General features: G+C 35.2%; 1 protein-coding gene across 1 annotated transcript in view; it reads right to left on the bottom strand.

Moving 5' to 3' along the window:
- Positions 1 to 15,368, bottom strand: part of CNST (consortin, connexin sorting protein) — a gene marked incomplete at its 3' end in the record, with an annotated part of 34,077 nt that extends 18,709 nt beyond the window's left edge. The window contains exons 1-5 of the mRNA XM_081998357.1: positions 14,936 to 15,368; positions 7,466 to 7,671; positions 3,509 to 3,539; positions 868 to 954; positions 277 to 391 (exon numbers count right to left, since the gene is read on the bottom strand). Of these exons, the coding sequence (XP_081854483.1) occupies positions 277 to 391; positions 868 to 954; positions 3,509 to 3,539; positions 7,466 to 7,671; positions 14,936 to 15,323 (827 nt within the window). The 5' untranslated portion in view covers positions 15,324 to 15,368. The remainder of the gene's footprint in view (positions 1 to 276; positions 392 to 867; positions 955 to 3,508; positions 3,540 to 7,465; positions 7,672 to 14,935) is intronic.
- Positions 15,369 to 23,409: the final 8,041 nt, after the last annotated feature.

Here is a 23,409-nt window from a genome sequence, read left to right as displayed (position 1 = left end):
ATTTCTGGCAACTAATGATTTGCTGAAAACAGTTCAGATCTAGTCCCTATACATTCCTCAAGCCATATTACAATGTTGTGAAAATTGATGGTAATTGATGAAATATATTAGTTACATATCAAAAAGAACGACCACATTATAACCAAATTCACTGAAGTCAACTGGATGCAACTCTTATTTTGATATCAACTATTTTAAACGCTTATACTAGCAAGTAGACAACAGCTGTGCTGATATATTAGTACTGGAAAAGCAGTAATATTTTCTTATACTTACTGTTGATGCGAAGAACAAACTCTAGTAAGCTTTTCCAGCTCTTCACCACTCAGTTCTTTGGATGAATTCCTCAGTGTTGTAACCAGACTAGGAACTGCTGTTTTCCATTTTCTTTCTAAATTAAATCAAAATAATTTTACCCAAAGTATTTTAAAAGCAGTATTTGCTTAACATAAAACGTATACGTGAAACTAATTAATGGAGAAATATTGACAACTCTTCTGTGTGTGCTCTACAATCTTGTTTCAGACTATGCTTTTTTAGCACTGTATTTTTTTCACAATACATTTATTTTCATCACATCAGATTCACTAACCCTAAACCAAAAATAAGCTCAAAAAACCTATGGACCAATCAAATTCTCCATTAATAGAATAAAGAATGACAAACTACTTACACCTTTTTCATGAAACGTGTGAGAAGAAATCTAAAGCAGGAATAATTTTCTCCTAATAAGCTCAGAGAAATTCTGATATAAATGCTGCTTTTGCTATGTAACATTTTTAAGCTGGCAAAATGCATACTCTATTATTTAGAAATACAAAACAAATTAACTTTTTCTTCTACCATGTTAGTTTACCCTGTACTCACCCCACTGCTCCTGTATGGAAGAAAGATTTGCAAGCAGCTGCTCGTGATACAGTCGTTCAAGCTGAATGAACTTCATTGCCTTCTCATCTGAATGGAAGGTTAATGGAGAATGCACACATATATGGATGTTAAGATTTATTTATATTTGGCACCATATCTGAAAGGGCCATCTTTATCTACCTGAAATTTAACGTAATTGGATCAAAATGAATAATGGCTAGCATCCAGATTTCTGTGCAAGAAAATAATTGCAGACATGAGAACAGCAAGTAAGAAGTAAAATAAGTTGAGAAAAGTTCCAAAAATGAAAATCCTATTCCCTTTAGAAGTCACCTCTTCCCACATGCCTTAAGTCCAACAAAAGTTTTTCTAGAAAAGAAATGAGCAAAATGTTATTATGCTGACAACTTTTATCAGAAAATGAAATCTCTGGGAAAAGTAAAACAATTATACAAATACCAGCATGTACCTCTGAAGAAACACAATTGTATGCCAATAACCAGAACTAACAGAAAACATGGCTCCTTTCTACTGACGAGCGGGAGACAGTATTTAAAAAATTTCCCTAACTGAAACTTCCAAAAAATACCCTCTCCCTTTTCAACCACTGTTGGTCCTGTTGGACAGCTGAGTTCACCTTTTGTCTTCTTTCCAAAGATTCTGCTTACTTTTCTTCTATACGAAGAACTCTTTCCCCTCCCTTAGGGTTATCAATATATTCACAAAGGCATACTGATAGTTATGTATTTTGTAATAGTCAGGATAATTCTAGTTCCATCAAGCCCAATTCGTTAGTAGTTCTGTTTAAAGCCATGTTTTGCCAGCTATTTGAAATTTAATTCTGCAGTACAATGAAAAGTACAGTGAATGAGTTTCTTAGTAATATAGAAAAAGTATTTTCCATTATTCATGCTAATTAAAATACTGGAGTAATCATTACAAAAACACAACTGGTACTTGTTATTCTTGTTAGCATCACGCAACATATACATAGCATGGCTTATAAACAACAATATTAGTGGAAAGAATATTCCCTGCTTTCAAGAAATCTGTTATTAGAAACAGAATTACAGATCAGAGAGCTAGCCTTAGAGGATCACAGCAACAAACCCTGAATTATTGTTAGTTTGAAGTTCTACACTGGATGAATTAAAATGCCTGTCATGGATAATTAATACAGTGCAACATGATCAAGTAAGTTCTTTATTAACCTCAGGAAACTGATGGTTCCAAGTACAGAGGAGATATGCTTCATAAATATGTATTATATAGTGGTGTTGGATTCCACACATCAGGTGTACATTGCATTAAAAATATTTCCTTTGGTTAGCTTTAAATACAGTGCCCTTCGATTAAAGCAACTTCTATAAAAGAGAAACTGTCTTTCTATCATACTGTTAAATGCATTTTAAATTTACTCTATTTCCCCCTGCAAAGCCATAATTTACTACAGAATTTTTCTATGCCTTTAATTTGTGCTGTGTAGTTTGGATTTTCTGATGGATGCTTTTGAATTAGGATGACCAAGACAGAAGTACAGTCTTCTAAGACAGTGATGGTTATTTTATTTTATATATTGCTTTTATAATATTGCAACAGTTATTTCTCTCATTTTGTACTACAGGCTAATATAATTTGGCTAGGTTTCAAGGATACCTTTCCAAGTTTCTTATGCTTTGTTATTAAACCATTACAACGGCCTATTTGCTATATTTTGTTTGTAACAAATTACATAATAAAGAAATAATCTGTATGCACAGATTCTGTAATTTATGATGCATCTTAGTGAATCACATATACCTTAAGGGCTTACAACTCTTGCCTCTTCTTTTTATAGTCTGATCATTTTCCCTTAAAAGCAAACAGAGGAAAACCCAGTCCAGCTTTTCTAAGAATATAATTTCACTTTAAGGTTTAATATGATTATGGTCTCCCACAATTATTGAAATATCAGAGTAATTAGCAACAGTTGAACTATTGTAACTTTTTGACCAAGCTTATTTATACTATCTAAGAACAAATCAAAATAAACTGGACCATTGAACTAGCTGTTCCCAGAGGCAATTACCCATATTTTCCTATGACAGCTTTTCAAACTACCTTGATATGATTTTGACTAATTAGCATTTGCCAAACAACATTGCTATTGTTTGCAGGTTGCTGATCTCCCTTAGCTCAGTGTATTTGCTATTTTTATTCCAATCTAGACAATTGTAGTACATACTCTAATCAACTGCTGTGATATTTTTTTCTTACAACAACGTTGCCCTATTTGATAAAATAGAATACATGTCCTACCTAGATTGGACATATTCCCAGTTACTAATACTTAGAACTTATCCTATCAAAACAGAAGTTCTCTGAAAATATTTTCTTACTTCCTTGTTTGTGCACAGCTACTCATGATTGTATCAGTACAGCTGTTAGAAGTGGATTTATTACTTAACTCATATTCCAGCTGTCTGATTAAGAAGGACTTGCTAACATATTGTATATTCACTCATGGGTAAATTACGGCTGTTCACTTCTTTCTAACCCTGACCCACAACCTTTGAGTCAACAATAAAGCATTTGTCCTTTATGTTTTATCATGCCAGATTATTTTAATATCGTGTAACAATTTCTACAAGTAAAAGGATACATTCCTCCTCTTGAAAATATGTCTCGGCTATCTGCAAAAGTAACAAAAAGAAAAATTAGGATTCTATAATTTTCATGAGAGTGCTAAGGATATAATATGAACTTTTTAATCATAGTTTTAAAAACGTGTTTTGCAGGTTCATATTTAGTTTGGATAAAATATGAATATTCAAACTATTTAGTTCAAAGACTAAACACATGTATTCTTATTCTAGGAAAGATGTTTAAGAAGAGTATCAAACAACAAAGAAATACTAAGTCCTCACACAAATGGATTTGCTCAAAAGTTGTCTTCAATCTTGTTACAACAACAAAAAATTATTTCAGAAACGTTTTAAATGATCATATTAGAAAGTTTTAAAATGACCTAGAACAGAAATACTGAGTTTAGTCATATGAGTTGAAGAGTTTGAATTCTGTTACTGACCATTGTTTCCTTATGTTTGACCAAATCAAGATCATTGCTGAGGTCTCCTAAGCATTATAGTGCAATGTGATAAAAATGGAGAAATGGAGGTTTCCTGACTGACAAGAAAAGAACAATCTTTGGATAAAAGACACTAAATATATCACCTATCACAGCATCAGAGACATATGAATGACCTTCCTGTTTATACCCTATTTACAATAAATATTTACAACAAATATTTCAAATAAATAAAATTTGAAATATTTACAATATGAATATTTAAATTAATTAAATAAAAATAAAAGGACTCAGGTTCTTCATTTTTTTCTGTATTACTCCTAGTCCACCCGAAGAAGCCAGATAATACCAATGCAGCAGCCTTCTGCCACTTCCTTTCCTGATGCTGTTCTGCTCATATGTCAGCTCACTAAGCCTAACATCTTGATATCTGAAGCTCTTCAACAACAGAGCAAGTCATGCAGTTAAGCCAGATGGCAGTTCTTTGATTTGCACTGTAGTTGTTAGGACATGGAACAAACCTGCAGCTCTTCTTTGTTAGGCTGATATTTCTATAACAGAACAATTAAAATAGGATTTGTAACAAGACAGCTCTGCCAAATATTACCATTGAAAAAACCCTAAAAATCACAACAATTCTTCAAGTCTTGTTCTTTTAGATTGATGTTGAGTTAATACAGATATGTAAAAACAAAGAAATACCAGGGAGTTGACACAAGGCAAAAAGCAAACTTTCCCTACTGCATTTAGAGCGCAAAGTGCTAAGGAGGTTTAATGGGTGTGTGTGTGGGGGGGAGTCATTCCAAAGCAGTTACTGAGGACCAGGAAAATCAAACATAAGACAGACTAGATATAAAATACTTGGAACACCTAAGTCAATCTCCAGTACTCCTAGCTTAACAAAATGTGTAAGCTGACATCAAATGCTGCTGTAACAGCTGCTATCTTAGCCAATGGCTAGGAATTCAACAAGGGATCTCTATGCCTAAGCATTCAAGATGTCTAGCTGCAACATCTTAAAAAACAACTTCACCCTGGCTGGGAAATTTTATAATGCCTATCTTTAACAGATCACAGTTTGGTAACCAAAACATTTTTCTTCCAATTCCTTCCTGTAGACAAATAATCTTTGAGATTTGCAACAACAATGTATTTGTGCTTGCTAGAAAACTGGGCAGGCTTTCCTAGAAATGTGAGGTATACTGATGGCTTTGTTTCTAAATCCGATAAAATACCACAACCACAAACCTCAGAAATAAAAATATCTTGTTCCACAGAATTCTCCAGTATCAGTGACCTTTACAAGCATTAACTAATCAATCTTTAGGGACAGAGAATGTTGGAAGTCTTCCTATTGCCATGCATGGTGTGGCAAGGGCCACACTTGCAAAATGTGTCCAGTAATCGCAGGTATGCCGACATCTGAACATTCAGGTTGAGACACCTCATAGCTGATACTCCAATGACTTCTGGGGGAGCACACAAACATTCAGTCTCAACATCTTTGGGGCATATCAATTTAGGCACTTATAATTTGAAGGTCTTAACAAATTGGCACATTTGTAAAAGTCTAAAGATAATTGGTCAAAAAAGACAGCAACTTCATAGAGGACTCCTGGCTCTGAGCCTTACTACTAACCACTAGACCATTCTGAGCTCAGTACCTCCAAAACAGAATTGGTAAGGGACCAATTTTATTTGCACATTTTGTCTGCTATCTGCAGTAGTCTCCTAAAGATTTCTGGAGCTGCCAAAGCTCTGTATCTATGTTTTAGAAGTACTTCTTAGATTTGGTAACAAACGCTAAACAAATCACATGAATCCCATTCAAGACAGGAAAAGAAATTACAGCCTATTTTAATTAAAAGTTAACCCTTAGAACAGCCCCTAATATCTCACAGTCTTTAAATATTTCATACAGGCTTCCCACTAAAAACACAGATTGTTAATACTTCAGAACATCTGACACAGCTCTTTATTTTACATTGAATTTTGTCAGACAGAATAAAAAGAGAGTGTGATAGAAGAGTATTTGCTAGACTTGGCATAAAAGAAAATTACTGTATTAGCAATCTGAAAAAAAGATTGAAGACAACAGGTTAATTTTCTGGAAAAGGAAAAAAAAAATCTTAATAGACTCACTTTACATGAAAACATGAATGCTATTTTTAAAATCCTTTATTTTTTCCCTTGATTAAAAAGTATGTTATGATCCTTATATGTTCTGTTAGATTTCTTTCAAACACTCCATTCAAAATGCTTGATATTTCTTAGGAAAAAAGAGATGGTGTTTGATTACATGTTTGAACCTGGAAATGCAGATTCTGTTCTCGGTTCTGTCACAGTTCCTGTATGACTTTCAAAAGGTTGTTGCCCTTAGTGTTTGGCTTTCTCATATACAAAGCAGCAAACAGATTTCACCTCCATCATGTTCGATGACAATCCTTAATGTTTGTAAAGCCTTTTTAAGTTTTTGCCCTAACTGTGGTGTTTTCCAAAACAGACCTTTGTACTGACTCATGAACGACCACTGAATTTGGTGTGGCTAAAAGTACAAACAGTTAACCCTAATGCTAAGTTTCAAATAAGTTAAGGAACAATATCAAATATCTTCACCCAACACAGATTAAAGAAACTAATTTAAAATTCTATGCCAAAAGTAAATTACCTATAACTTGCAATACTAAAGAGAAACATCTTTCTCAAATATAATCGCTTGTTTCTATCAAAGAGAACAAGAATGCAGGAGTGTCATCACAGTTTAGAAGTTTAAAATATCACAATTATCCAATTTTCCACAATAAAGATAATGCAACTAAGTCAAATCAAACGCTGTGGAGTATCTATATATATTGATCATATTAGACACTACAGCCAGACAATAAGTCTTCTAGTCCACTGTTAGTCTGACACAACTAAACTATAAATTAATACTGCATCAAGTCCTATCAACATATTGATCTTCCATCATAGTCTCCAGAAAGAAAAACATACTGGCCAATTAGTAAAAAAGATTGCTTTTCAAATCACACAGTATTTCCTTTGGTCTTGCAGCTGTGGCAACTGTGCTATAAAAAAGGTATACACTAAAACCCATTAAATCTTACCATTCATTCATGAAATTCATGCTAGAAAGAAGTCTGCAACAGTAAAAATAATTCCAGATTTAAAATGTTATTTAGACATCAGCTGTCTTGTATCTATACCAGTGTCTTACAAACCATATTTAAGATACATTGAAGAATGATTTTCCTAAATCTTCCTGCCAAACTAGAACTTCCTCATTCGGGAAATTAGAAAACCCATCCTTAAGAGTTTCCTTTAACTGCAGAATATACTTTCAAGGCAATTTATAATTTAACATATATTAGAAGACCTTAGAGGAGATATTGGCCTTGACCACCTGTTATACATCAAAATACCCAGTCAAGATATGAATACTGGCATATGTTGAATTAATGCATTTTTTCCTAATGAACAAAGGTCTCAAAACCAAAATTGTGTGCAATACCCCAGAATCATAGGAAGTACCTGATGAAGACACAGGGGCAGTATCTTTGAATCCATCTGCTCAACCTCTTCACGGAGCAAAGAGAAAAGAGACTGCAACATTTGTTTTTGTTCTTTTTGGTGTAAGTTTTCATTTGCTTCAACAGCATTTTCAGCATGCAGAGAATCTGTATCTGTAATAAGAGTATTTTCCTCCTTGATTGCTGTGGTTCCCACTGTAGGAACTCCTTTAAAAAGAATAAGTACTTAGGTTAGGATTCAAAAAATACATCAAGTTGCTTTTTAAGGAAATTTCAACATAAAAGCTATGAATAAAACCCTAATATCTTAAATAACATCTCTGCAAGTAAATAAAATACTGGTCTTGTCAAAATTAGTTGTGATCGGTCTGTCTCAGTGTTAGCTCACCTACCTGAAAAAACACAGTAACATATATCAGGTATTTTTGTACATTTCTAAATGGGACCTGACTTTAACTTGGGGCAAAAAACCCCCACTTAGTCTAAACTATTCTACAGAGTTATTAATAAGAGACCAGAATGACCTAAAATAAAAGGTGTTGTGACCAGTGTTACAGTTTCAGCTAAAAAATCAATACTTAGATCCAAGTGGACAAAATTCTATGTTAAGATTGAATTGTAATATAGCAGAGACAGAAAACGGTGTTGTTTGCAACATGGTTTTGCTCAAAAAGGGCAAAAAGAAGATAGGCGAGGAAAGCGTGAAGGAGGTTCTCAGTTTCTCTCTTCACTTCTGCCAAGGACCTTATACAGGGACATGTGCCGGGGAAGGAAAGCAGGCAGGCAGGAAGGACAATTTGACCTGTTCTTCAGATGATAACATAGTGGCACCGCACAGTGACAACAGGATCTTAAAGGACAGCAAGAAGCAGATAATGACAGTGGGGGATTCTATTGTCGGGGACAGATGGCCAGGGGGATGGTCCTGCTGACTGAAAAGAAAGACCTCAACTAGATGGATAGTTTATTTAAGAGTCCAGGGAATGAGCCAGCAGTGATGATCTACACTGGTAAAAATGACACAAGGATGTGTAAACTGAATTTAGCCTCCAGAACTCCTTGGTAGGCAGAAAACTAGGTGCTCCGTGGTACATTCCCTGGCAGTCCAGTTGCCTGTCTCCAATTTTATAGAAGTCGAAAAAACCAGACGTGCAGGTGGAGGACTGGCAACATATATGAAGGATAATGTAAAGCACAACAGTATAAAAATATTACGGAAAAACTTTCTGGGTGCAAATCCCATGTTTTATTGATAGAAATGCAATAATCATAGTGTATTGCTGATCATGAATATGATAGTTACCAGGAAATGTTAAATGAGATTAGGGAAGAAATGTAGAGCAAGCAGTAGTAGTGGGAGAAATCAACTACCCGTATACAGATTGGACCAGTTCCTCATGAAGATGAGACAATAAAAGAATAAATTATGGCTTTCTGTAACACACAGTCTGAGGAGTAACCAGAAAGCTACAGCTTATTCCACCAATTAATGACCAACTTTTTTTCATAAAACAACACTGAATTTGATACATTTACATAGGACTGAACTTGGGAAAAAAAAATCCCATGTTTAAAAATAATTTAGAGAATTTGGCCACTGAAATGTGCACAATAAACTTCCATAAACTCAACTTATGATGCATACATTATTCTTCCCCAACTACACCCATTTTCTGAAAATCACCTTCTCATTTAAAACAGGACAGATGCGGCACTGTTTCAAGTAACCATCACACTTTGACTGTTTCTACAGCTTGGGTGCTCAGCATATTTCAGACCCCCTTGTGTTCATCGCAACTGAAACCCTATAGTGATGAATCAAGTTTAAGATTTAGGGCTTAAGAAACGCATTAGCTTGTCCACTGAAGGTTCCACCATTGCATTTTTGATTATTTTAAACTCTTTATGAAGTAAACTATCCAGGTCAGGAGTACTAATAATCTCTGTGGGTGGCTATTTTCACAGGGCTTACTGCCAGACAAAATATGGGTGTAACTTAACATTGCTTTTTCAATATTAATGAATGTCGCTGCTTTTCCAGTATTTACTCGCGCTTGCTGTGGGCCAAAAGCAACAAGAGACATAACTGGATGCATGATACAAGCCAGGAAGTACTTTTAGAGATGGAATTAAGGCTGTCTTTAAAAATATAGCTTTCCGTTCAGCACATGATTGTGAAACCAGAAAAGAGGGTCTACATGTTCTGGCAAACCTTTTCTCTCAGGAAAAAAACAAAACAGTCACTTCAAACTGCACTTTATTAAGCAGTTAATAATCACCTGTCATATCAAAACATGAATGTTGACTGAAACATGCTCAATAGCAACTATCATGAAAAACCTCCTTTTTAATATTATTGTGGTACTATTGCTAACACATAATTTATAAACTGCATATTATTCCTACATATAGTTGAGCTGTCACTCACTTGGAATTGAATTCTGCCCTCTAACTACTCCCCTGATTCTGAAGCAAGGCCTTACAGCCATTCAGGTTAATTCTACCTTGTTCTATTTCAAACACAAGACAGCATTTGTGCCTTACTAGCACTGTAACCAAGAACTTTTCTTGAGACAGTAACACTTCATAATGCTATCTCATCATGAAGGTGTTATGGTCTAAGATCCTGCAGGCAGCTAACCACCACCCAGCCGCTTGCTCCCCCTGCAGTTGGATGGTGGAAAGAATAGGAAAAAAAGGTAAAACCCCTGGATTAAGATAAAGACTATCTAATAGGACAGAAAAGGAAGGGAAAATAATAATAATGATAAATTAACATACAAAACAAGCGATGTACAATGCAATTGCTAACCACCCACTGATCGATGCCCCAGCAGTGGCCACAAACCCCTGGCCAACTCCCCCATTTTTATTATTCAGTATGACAACGTATGGTATGGAATACCCCTTTGGCCAGTTGGGGTCAGCTGCCCTGTCCAGATTCTTGTGCATGCCCAGCCTCCTCACTGGCAGGGCAGTATGAGAAGCTGAAAAGTCATTGACTCAGTGTAAGTACTGCTCAGCAACAACTAAAATATCAGTGTGTTATCAACATTATTCTCACCCTAAATTCAAAACACAACACTATACTAGCTACTAGGAAGAAATTTAACTCCATCCCAGCTGAAACAAGGACAGATCTCTATTTTTTTTCCTCCATGTTCTTGAAAAGGGCATAAAACACTGCTTCTCCCTGGAATCAATCTTACTGTCCAAAGTAGATTTTTTTTTAACTGAAGATTAGTATTTTACATATATTTCTGATATTTTAAGAAGTAAGGATTAAGGTTTTTTCCATTTTACAAAGCATTGATATTTACTCCATACACTGATACTGGGTTCCATACTAGAATGGAACCAAAGCCTTTATGGAAATCAATGGGAAAAAACACAGAAGGTATCAACTCTCCAATGGCCAGAGCACTCACTAGGAACGTGGCAGAGAGCTGGCTTCAAGTTTCTGCTCTGCCAGACTCACAGAGATTTCAACTGACATCTTCTATGCCAAGCTGGGTGTGCCAATGTTTCGTAAGATATAGGGAGAAGCAAACTTTCTCAAAATTTCCCTAGGAGTTCACAGAAGCAGCCTCACATTTTCAAAAAGATCCAATTTTGTGAATAAAAATAACAAACACGTGACTTACCTTTTTTTTTTGTTTTGTCAGTACCACAAGGGTATGAAATTAAGATGCTCTTGCCACCTGCCTAGGTCAGAGGTGCAAGTATGAGGCACTTGCTATCAAAATACAATTATGGATAGTCCTCCATTTTTTAATTGGATTTTAATTTTCACGTTCAGTAGCATTAGCTTAAGTCACCAGTAACAGAAGTTTCTAGTACAGAAAACATATGATAATCTCTTTTTTTAAACATTCTTTGGTACTTAATACCAGAAAGCTGGTTCAGACTGATTAATTCAAGAATTATAAAAAAAAAAAAAAAAAAAAAAAGGTATTTTAAGAAAATATTTCATTTTTAAGAGACGAAATTTTAAGACAGGAGTATTGGCGGTAAAGACATAGCTCTAACTGATCAAGCTCAAAATCTCATTTAGTGCAGCACAGAACCCTAAATAAAATAACATTGCTTGAATTTTCATATAATTTGACTAGTTTATATTCATATATTTCATTTGCTGCAGCACCAAATCCATCCCAACCACTCTACTTTCTTCCCCCACCTTCAAGCTGCTTCAAGAAATATGCTGAATAATTTACAGGAAAAGCGTATGTTACAGAATTTAACTTGGGGAAAAATGATTAAGTGCAAGTTACTGTGCTATGCTACATTAAGGAATTACACACTGTGATTTTACAATATTAAGTTACTAGTTATGTCAGGACTGATTTTTTTGGAAAAAGATGAAATTGTTTTCAGAGAACAGACATAATTTGAAGTCCACATTTACAAAAATACATCGAAGCAGATGACACTTCATGAGTCACTACCTCTACTGCACTAAAGTTAGTACGATTCATTACAAGGAACCCAAGTATGAATAATCACCAAAGTTTAAATTTACATCACTTCTTTGATCACCAGTGTCCTCCTTAAGCAGATATAATCATAGTCTATTCAAAACTACTATTAGTATATGAAAAGAATGTGAGAGAAATTTAGGATCTGGAAGCTACAGACTTGTCAATTCACTCTAATACGTCTACTGCAGCATCAAGATGTCTAAAAGGAGGTGCTTCTTCAAACAATGCATAGGTGAAATCTTGGAACTACTTACTCCAGGACACCGAAATCGACTGAAAATAACCCTGCAAGTTAAGTGACAAATTCACCGTAAGCTATTACAGTCCATCAACTCCCACTTAGGGAAGTCCAGAACAGGTAATCGCTGACGGCAAGGAGAACAGGCGAACAAATCGCTACCTCTTTGCCTTGTCCTTATACTCTTACCTAGCCATCCTCTATTGGCCACTGTCGGGAAGGTTATTGAACTAGGTGAATCTTCAACCTGATACAGACATTCTTAATCTTGCATTCCAATCTACTGATTGTAGGAGTTAGGATAATTCTAGCTTCAACACATTGCAAGCATATACAGAAACATAATAATCAAATACTAATAACTGTTTATGCTTTATAATAAAATATTTAGAGGGTTTCAAACACATTGCAAGTGCAAGTACTCGCTCTTTCTTCTAAAGTAAAAGCATATGTCCAGAGCAGAAGACTGGCTTCCCTGATGATCACCAATCTTCTGCTGAGCAAGTCCCAAATAACTAAAAATAAGAAAAATGTAGTTTTCCATATTCCTGGTTCATTGCTTTAGTCACTAGCAAGAGAAGGAATATGAACAATGTACTTTTTAAGTTGAATGTCATCTTTTCCAGAATGGCAACATTTAATAGTGACCCTACTCAGGTTTGCTTATAGAGAAAGAGAAGAAGATTCATAAATGTTGTCTTTAGCTACGAGTCAAAGTAACTTATTCATGATTTTGCAATAGTTAAAAATAAAAATTTTAAAAATATCACCACAATACATGCCATGCAAGTATTTAGTTTGTGATTCCAGCTTGCTTGTGTGGCACTCTGCTGTCACACACTCAGGGATCTTCCATCCTGGTTTGATTATTCTCTCCTTTATCTCTGATTTGGTATAAAGACAAGAAAGCTAGTTTGGTTCTTTTACGTAGAGGGAAACTCAGGAATTGTTTAAAATAGCTGGTGTTAAAAATTAAATGGAAGATTGTCACCAAAATAAAAACATTTACAACATCAAGAAATTGTGACACAGTCACTGCACTGTATGAAAACAGGAAAACCATCATGTGAGAATATCTAAAAAGCTAAGTGTAAATTAGCCCATAATCAATGGGACATATAATATAAAAGGAAGATCAAAATATAAAATTACAACAGTCAGAGTTTTTTATAATAAAGTAGTAAGAGTTTGTTCATAGGAATTAAAAAAAACTCTTAAGAGTTTTGCAGGCAGGATGTTTTCTGTTGTAGTATTTTACGTCTCTATTTTTCCATGAAATTGTCTATATTTCAGATTTCTCCTTTTTGCCTTAAAACTGCTATCTACTGTACACAGCTTGTTTTGTGGTACTTCTGCATCAGTTGATTGCATTTATCAACAAGAATACAAACTAAGGGAGAAAGAATGCAACCAAAGTTTAACTTTCAGTGTTTGGGTGAATTTCTCCTTTTCTTCCTCTCGTCACGCTTCAATACCTCTGTCCAAACGTCTGTATCACATTTCATCCACTTGTTTTTTGTCATTTCCATCATACAGATGACTAGATCTCAATCACTCATGCCCATCTCTTGCTTTAATTATTTTCTTCTATTTTTAAACATTAAGCCTACAGTTGAAATATATACTTAATGACTTTCTGCATCATTTAATGAACACTCATTCTCCCTATAAAGACAAATCTCAAGATCCTCTTCTCTCTACTAGAAAATACAATTTTTCTCTTCTAGATTTTGCCTATACATACAAGATATGGAACACAAAGCCTCCTTACCTTCCCTTCTTTACCTATTTTATAATCCTTTCAGATAATCATCAGTTTTCAGATTAGGCCATAAAAGACTTGCCACTTAGTGGGAAAACTGTATTTTAAAATTATCTAATTTAAGTAGCCAAATTCCCCATCTTCTCAGTCTTCAGATGAAAAAAAAAAATGCATTTAAAAGAAGAAGCAGGCATGATTCAATTGTTCCAAGTAACTTTTAAAGATATCTATGTGATGAAACACAATGATTTTAATTAATATATTTGCAGCACTATGACACATAAGCTTTATGATTTATGGCAAAAACCTAATATAATAACACATTGTATTGACACATACAAATCCTACTCGTTCAAAAAGGGAAGAAGCATCTCAAAAAAGAACATGTAATAAGCATTTACATTTTCCTTATCCAATGCATATCCAAAAGATCTAAAAGAGAAGTAACATCAAAAATTGGTAGAAACACATTTTTTAACAGCTCATTATCCAAAACGCACATCCTAGGACTATCTATTAAGCCTTGATAAATGTAAGTAAATTTTACCAACAGCAGGCCAAGATCAAGCTATTTGGTACTCATACCAAGATTTCAAAGCTTGACACTAGACCAAGACACCAAAATCTTGCACTCGAGCACGATGTTCAAATGAACAAAACCGTATTGCCTGAATGTCTGCCTATTTTGACTTGGAAGTCAGCGCAGTTTCCATATTGAAACTCCGCACCCTCCTCTACTTGTGCTTCCTTGATATGTCCCATTTGCTACATAGCCAACGTTTAAATACAGAAGGTGAAAACATCTAGAGTTGAATCTGATTTAGGACTATTAACAGTTCTGAAAAAAAACCCCAACCCACCCACCTTTAAGGAAATGTTTAAAAAAATTAGCATGACAACTAAAATATATCTTTCTTATTAGGTCACAGATTAGAATTACAGTGTTACGATTTTAAGTAAACAGAACAAAATAATTTTTTAGTAAAGTACCTTTAGATTTCTTACTGGAGCTTCTTTTGCTTCTTGGACTTCTTTTTCCACCTGTCTGTTTTTCTGTAACAGGTTTTTCCTCCAGCTGGGGGTCCATATGGACATTTACAGATCTCCTCTCAGTCTCACTTTCCTTACAGCTTGGGATACAGTCTCCACTGTCCATATTCTCATTATTATTGATGCTGTCCTGCTCACCTTTATCCTGTTGTCCCATAGCAATGCTACTACTGGTCAGAATCTCATTCCCATCATTGTCAAGTTGATTTTCATTTTCATCAGCTGAAGAAACCAAATGAGATGCCAAACTTTCCACCCTATGGTCAGCAGGAAGACTGTCCTTTGAGTCTATTTGTAGAGCATTTGGTGGCAATTCTCCGTCATCCATTAGAGCGTTACTTGTTGAACCACTTAATCTCCCTCCAAATATTTTTAGACCTAAAATATAAAACCAGAAGTGGCATTTATAATATGTATATTAAAATGGATAAATAACCTTGTACTTAATGCCAGCCAAGTGAGACACTTTAGAAGTATGGGGAAATTCTTTCAAACAGTAAACCATTGCCCCATTGTAAGTCATAAATCAAAGCATATCTACATACAAAAAGCTATCTATAAACTTGTATTTTTCACCAGTTACAATCAGTTCTAGTTACCTGACCAGTAGCCCAGCTGATATTTACAGCAGTGCTCACAGTAACAAGGCAACAAAAGATAACAAGAAAAACAAAAAGATAAAGAGAAATTGCCCCTCCCCTTTAAATCCATGGCTAAAACAAAAGCATTCTTGTCACATAAAGTCATAGTTTGCCTGAAATAAAAATAAACCACAGAGGAATAAAAGCAGAACAATTTTTAATTCTATCAGTGATGGTATCACATCAAATATGCAGATAGATTAACTCTGTTACAAGAATTGGATGCAAGTAGAACCTGTTTATTGACTCAGATTGTCACTTTATTTTCAAGACAACATTCAACATGTCTTCAGTATACACAGAAGCAGATGGTTGTTAATAAAAAAACGTAATCTCCCACCTACTCTCAGCAGGGGTCAATTTTCCCTTTTTGTGAACATGCAACTCTGATCAATGCTGCAACTAGATGCATATTCACAGGGAAAAAAGGTAACTCAGCAGTAGAGTTACATGGTACTTATACAGGACTGTTATTGTATCAGTTCTTATCTTTAGCTTTTAGAAGCATGGCAATACTGCTGGTTTAACTTAGCAGCTATATAGATGAAATAGAGCTCTTACACACATCTCATTAGATTTAGCTCACATACTTCAAATAGTGAAGCCAAAGATCAGCAACCACTCTTGTATTATAAAAGAGCTTAGACAAGACTCCTACAGCAGTTTCCTATTCTTTCCTTGAATAAAAAGGCATTTTAAGAAACCTGTTTTCATCTGGCTTTCTTCAGTCTTATGTCTTGGTATATACAACTGAAATAAATACACACTTGCTAAATATGCAAGATAATGTTTCATTTCACTTGCTAGAAGAATTAAAGTTGCAGAAAAATGGAAAAAACGCCTTACAGAATAAGTAGGTTTTCCTCCATACACCGAAACATATTTCTGTTAAAGATTACTAAAAAGGTTTTCCCCAAATTACCCCTCCACAACCTTTGTGGTTGCTAGAAGGACTGGAAAAAAGAAAAAGTTACTCCTATTTCCGGGAAGAACAAGGAGCAGGATTCAGGGAGCTACAGGATGCTCAGCCTCACTCCAGTCCCTGGAAGGTGATATAGCAAGTAATCCTAGAAACCATTTGCAAACATATGAAGGACAAGGTCATCAACAGTAGTCAGTGTGGATTTCTGACAGGTAAATAGTGCTTAACCAACTTGACAGGCTTCTACAAGCGAGAACTGGCTCAGCAGAGGAGGGGAGAGCAATGGATGCTCTCTACCTTGAGACTTTGGTAAGCCTTTTGACACTGTCTCTTATACCATCCCCGCAGACAAGGATGGTACAGGCTAGCTAAAGAGACAGTGAAGAGTTCCAGGGAAACATGCAGAGGGCGACAAGCCACCATCAGTAGGGCAACACAAATGCAAAACTCAGCACCTACTAGGACAAGTCTATCTCTGCTCCCAACCTGAAGAACCTGTTAACCATTTCCAGCCATACCAGTCTAACAAAAAATACTGCCTATTCTATAACATATTAGCTGCACCAGGGGAGGCTTAGACTGGACATTAGGAAGCATTTACTTATTAAGAGGGTGTTCAAACACTGGAAAAGGCTTCCTAGAGAGTTGGTCAATGCCCCAAGCCTGTCGGTGTTTAAGAGGCACTTGGACAATGCCTTTGACAATATGCTTTAACCTTTGGCCAGCCCTGAATTGGTCAGGCAGCTGGACTAGGTGATCGTTGCAGGTCCAACTGAAATATTCTATTCTATTCTAGAAGAACAATGAATTGTACACTAGAAAAGCAAGTTGTATTTTCCTTTGGCAACCAAATAAGATAATTGACTTTCCTTGAGCACAAGAAAGACAAAGAAGGGAACTCTAGAGGAGATACGTATCTGGAGAATGCATCTGTTCATTAGAAGAATGCTCCTTAATCAAGCCCTTTTCTCTCAAAGAGAGTTAAACATGAAATGAAAGGTTAAAAGGAGGACAGAATTTTAATCATACCAGCAAGAATCAGAACTAGAAGATATTATTTACAAACACACTATAGTTATGTTTTATGTTTTATTATAGTTATGATTTATTGATAACTGTTCTAAAGCATTAAAAAAAAAATAATCCCAAACATCATGTTCAACTTGAAAGGTTCACTTCTTACTCTTCCTAGCATGTGAACTAACAGCTACTGCTGCCTTCCCCAGCTCATAGATTAAAAGATACATCAAACAAAAGAGGTTCAAGTAAATTGTCCAAAGCCAGCAAGGAGTTAGTTGTAACAGCAATAATTAAAAATCAGGATGTCCTACCACCACTCTCTTGCTTCTATCAGTAGATAACAGTTTATCCTTTCAACAGCTGTCACAGAGAAACAGAAACTTGAATGCATTTGAAGAAGGTGTTTCCTATTAGATTATGCAAAGTGAGGAAAAGATGTTTTTGACAAGTGACATTTTCTATAGAGGAAGCTAACATTTTGATAGAAAATATTAACTCATTTCCTTTTAACATGTGGCTAAAATGATAGTCCCCCTCTAGCTGAGAGGCTGGAGAGCTTCTGCAGCTAGCACAGATATTTTCTTGGTTTATTGTTTGAAACTCAGTATTTCTCCAAAAGTAGCCCTGAAAATCTAACTCCTTTCCTACAACCCTTATGACTCCTTAAAGCATGAAAATCCAGAAAGAGCTAGTTCAAAGAATTTAGAACAGTTTTGGCCTTGATCTTTTAAAAGGATTGTTTCCCCTCAGATGAAACTTGTTTTCCTTCCTGGCTTTCCATGTTGCTATTTGCTATTCCTTTTGATTTTACCTAGGCACCAGGCAGCTACCAAAGTAAAGCTAAATCCTGTGAGAATGAACTTCAGCTCTAAAAACACAAGTAGAAGCACTTATTTATAAACAAAAATGGAATTAAAATCACTAGTGGTTTGAACTCTATTTAACAGATCATTAACATGCAGTTACTGTATTTACTGTTTTGCCATTGAAATGAATTGTACACACACACAACATGCTAAGAAAAAATGTTTGTTTCTTCCTAGGCACATCCTCCCTCCTTTCACTGGTTGCTGAAAATTGAAATAAAAGCTAATGCTGAGCAGAACAGTGCTGACCTCTGTTAAAAGGTGCCAATGAATGAAAGTGCTTCTGTTCCAGTTGCCACACAGATTCATGCAATTAGCATATATAATCATGGCGATTATAGCACAAATCAAAAATAAGATGGAAAATACTTGCCAAGTGGCTAAAAGACAAAGTCTGTATTGAGGAAATTAGTTGTATGTTTATTTGCTTTCAGACAAATGGTATGTACATTAATATCATGGTGCTCACTTCTATTTTAGGTCAATTCCAATTTTAAACAGCCCATGCTCTTCAGTATTCTCTTTCACGTACTTCATATAATATCAAATAATTTCAACAACTTTTTAGTTGCTCATTTTTGTGTGTGTACAGAGCCTTTCTTCCACCTCTCCTTACTATGGAAACATAACCTTAAATACAGTTCTTTTGATTGTATTCTGAAAAAAAGGGAAGAACTGAGATCTTTCATGACCTGGCACAGCCAAAATTTGAAGAGGGCATTAAAAAAACCCAAACCAAAACCACAAACACCCTCCACATATTAAAACAGCTCCTCTATCCTGGAAAGCTAGTGGTTTTTGTGAATGTTTACTGAATATATAGCATAGTATTTCATTTACTGATCTCAGAAGTATCTTACAGAACAGATCAAGATTATAACACCAGATCTGCTGGCAAAAGACTAAAAAGGTTCTAACATTCAAAAAGTTTATGGCAAATGATTTTTTTTATTCCATTTGACTGCCTTCATATAGCTCCTCTGCCATAGACACTATTTTCCCTGTCACATTCTCATGCCACTTAATTATTCTATGGTAGTTAGGGACATTTAAGTCTCTTAATTCTTTGAAAGTCAATTTCCCCATTATATCATCAATATTGCTCTATTCAAATTGCATGGGCATTTCAGATTGATTCCCAGTGTTGCTTCTACTCAATCTTTTCATTAACTTTGATGAGAAAACACAATAGGTATATAAAATCTGCAACTAGATGCATCAGTATTTTTGAGGATTTAATTCAAAACTAATTGTAGCAACAAGTGCTCCAAAAGGAATAACATGAAATTCACTACAACACACAGAACACACCATACCTTTTAGAATAAATGAAGCACATCTATATGAAATGGCAATTAACCAGTCAGTCTGTTCTGATGAAAAGCATCTCAGAAAGAGATACCAAACAGACCATGACTGCAAGTATTTATTCTCCCGAGATATATAAAGCAAGTGCTACAGGCACAAGACAATTCAGTATGTCCTACCAGACACTAATCAACTACAGCTGTGTATTATTGTTTTGTGCACAACATACACAAAACAAGATGTAGACAAGTAAGAGAACCTAGATCACAGTGAGGTAAGTTGTAGAGAAGAAGGGACAGCACTACACGTGGTAACAGTTATTCAGCCTAGAAAAGATTGCCATATAAATAACCCAACAGGCTGTCTAAAGGTGTTGTGGAATCCCCATCCTTTTAAAGAAGAAATTAAGAAAGTCTAAGGTTTAAGGACAGGAAAAAATAGATAGCACCTAAGATTAAGGGAATTTAATTTTCTTTATTGTTGCAGGGTTTTTGTAGTCTCTTGCTTTTCTTAAATACAAGCAGCTTCACAAGTCCCGGGGCGGGGGGGGAACAAAAATCACACTGATTCTGTGAAAAGCAAACAGGATTTTTTTAAACCATTATCTTTATAGAGTTGGTGCTTCTACCACTAGAACAAAAAAAGGAAAACTGTAGAAACACTGAAATTTAAAGAATGACTAAACCTAACCCATATATCGCCTAACAAAAATAAATCTGTTTTTCTTTCTCATAGCTAGTATAAAGATACATTATAAGACCACATTTAAGTGTTAGCATCTCATTTCATATTGATAAATAATCTACAAATTAATACAAACCAAAGTGAAAACTATCATGGCCATACAAAACCAAAAGGTGTCCTGCAATTTCTTATTATTGCACATTAATTTCCGTATACAAGGAAGAACATTGATCTCATTTTATGAACAATTACATTTACCACCAAAATGAAGATGCAGCAATGGAGAGGAAACTCTAGATGACAGAGTAGCTACAAGGCACTATCTAAAAGCTACATACAAGATACCATCATGAGTTCATTAGTTTGCAAGAAAAAGGACAATGCCTACTATGCTGTTACAGGAGGTAATAAACAAAAAGCCCGTATGTTCTCTTGAGAAAGTGCAAGTGCAACTTCTCTACAACTGTCTGCTGCTTCTGCTGAGGTGGAAGCCAAGATACACCTAAAGAAACCTGGAATTTTATCGCTAGATTGCTTCAGAGTGCCCTTGCCTCACCACAGCCAAGTAAAAAAAACAGAGAAAAGTACTAGCTGTTGAAGACATACTTGACCATCACACAATTTGCTGCAGAAGAAAAGAGAGAGCAGATAAAGAAGGTAGGCAACTCATTTAGCTATCATCACCTCACAAAGCCAGACCACTTCCAGCTAGCAGAATTCTACTCTGCATTGTGTTTTATGTGCAACACTTAATGGCTGGAATGCTGCTGTTTCTAAAGAAAGTGAAATAAAAATACTATATATAGTATATAAACAGTATAAATAGATTTATACTATTTATACTAACTATTTAGAAATATAAATAGTATAATAATACTAATACTAAGTATTTATAAGTATAAGTAGTATATATTTCCAATACCCAACCTGACATCTCCACAGAAAAAAATTACCATGCTGTTGTGCTGTCTTATAGCATGGACTCATTAGTAGTTTATAATTTCACAAGATAGTCTTACATATAATCCCATTACTGGCTAGCCTCGCTGTGAGAGAATCTCATTAACATCCTCCTGACTGTTCAGTTTGCCCTATGTTCAGCTTTGAAACTAGGGGTAAAAATGTCTTTATACGTGTTTTCTGCTCCTGCATCAGATACACTGTTTAGGAGGTCTGTCTCTTCAAGTGTGTTAAGTTTGCTGTCCTCCAAGAAATATTCAGATGCAGGTGTGGTTTATCTAATTTCACTGTATTTACAAAAAATGTCTGAGCATAAACACTTGGGCAGTTTGGCACTTTCTGACATTGAAATGACATTTCTCAAGTGGCAGTGGCATTTGAAGGATCTTTACATCTATAAACAGCAGGAATAGTGAGGTTTTGAAAGGAAGTTCCACATGCTATTTTCAACTTCCTAGTCATACTGCTTATTCACAGCTTTAATAAACAATGATAAACATATACTGCCAGGCATAACCTACTCTTCCACATTTAACATTATTATAAAAATATGTTTCAAGTAGCAGCCCAATGCAAGAGGTTTGTCTGGCAACAAGCAGTATCTTTTATTAGAATATATGACAAGAGTTCAGATGAAAATTTCACACAAACAAGCTCTTCGTCAGCACTCAAAATATACACTGATCAGTCCCCCAAGTGTCTGAAAAGTTTTGTGTTTCAAGCTTCACTAGGACAAATTTCACAGAATGGTGTAAGAATAGAACGGATCTCACCATTTAACGTGTTCATTTTTTTTCTTGTCTGCAGTGAAACACCAGGACTTATCTCAGGTAGGGGTAGAAGGGCAGTTTTAAGAGGATGGAGAACTACCATCACTGCAACACTTTTACAAACAGCCTAGGTAAACACTGGTCAGGAATAACCTATGAGTAACTGGTCCTGCCTTGGGATGCACGAATCATCTTTTAAGTCTTATGAGGAGAATTAATTTACCTTTTTTGATTTTCACATTTTCCTTCTAATTGAACAACTCCCAGATTGTTGTCACACTTCAGAATGTGCACAGTTTGATTACAAAGTATTACAAAAATTAAAAACTTCCTACTAGACAAATTTATGCATCTTTTCCAGGATGTATAAATTTTCTACTTTTTTCTTGGGGGAGGCGGGATGAAGTCCTGCAAATCAGTACACACTATTTTTCGTAAGAACTAATCAGCTCAGCTCACTCTTATCCAAATCTTTAATTTACCAGGACCTGAGAAAGCTGATAGATCCTACCACCTCACAAGAGGTAGCTAAAACACTCACAATGATCTAAAATCCCTCATGATCTCAGGTAACAACTTTAAATACATATGAAAAGGCAGAAATAACAGAATACAGTCCCTTGAAATGGGTATTATCTAATAATTGCCCATCTGAAGAAACGAGTGTTCAAGACTTTCTGACAGTTGAATTTCATAGTGAGATTGAATTGCATAATTTATACCAGAGGGATGAGCAAGTTTTATAGCCGTCATCAATATGAAGAAAATTAGTATGGTCATAATATTCAGCTAGTTCCTAAATCATACTAAGGTCAGAAGCAACCACAAATAGAATCGAAATCTGTCCATAAAATTTATAAAATTATCAAGTATTACATACTTGTGGTCCCTTTGTTATCAAACCTGCAGGTCCAACCAGAAGGTTAATTAAGAACAGACCTAATTTTTAAGAGTTTCAATAATAGTCATCATTAGAAAATTAGAATATCCAAAACCAAAACCAGCTACCAAAATGCTGCATCAGTTGGTTTCATATTTCAGGAGGGAAGGATGGTCTAGTTTCTACATTATTCAGTGTCAGGTACAAATGACTGAGATAAAATTGCTTCCTTGCACTGAACCTCCTCCGTGAAGTCGGTCAAACTGCTACTCATCTTTAATGCATTTCCTAACTACAAAATACTGCTTTATTTCACAGGGGTGTAACAAATATGAATACAATAAAAAGTCTGTGAAATAAGTA

This window comes from Phaethon aethereus, assembly GCF_964289735.1.
Source record: "Phaethon aethereus genome assembly, chromosome: 3".
NCBI lineage: Eukaryota > Metazoa > Chordata > Aves > Phaethontiformes > Phaethontidae > Phaethon > Phaethon aethereus.
This window is presented reverse-complemented; position numbering and strand designations above follow the sequence as displayed.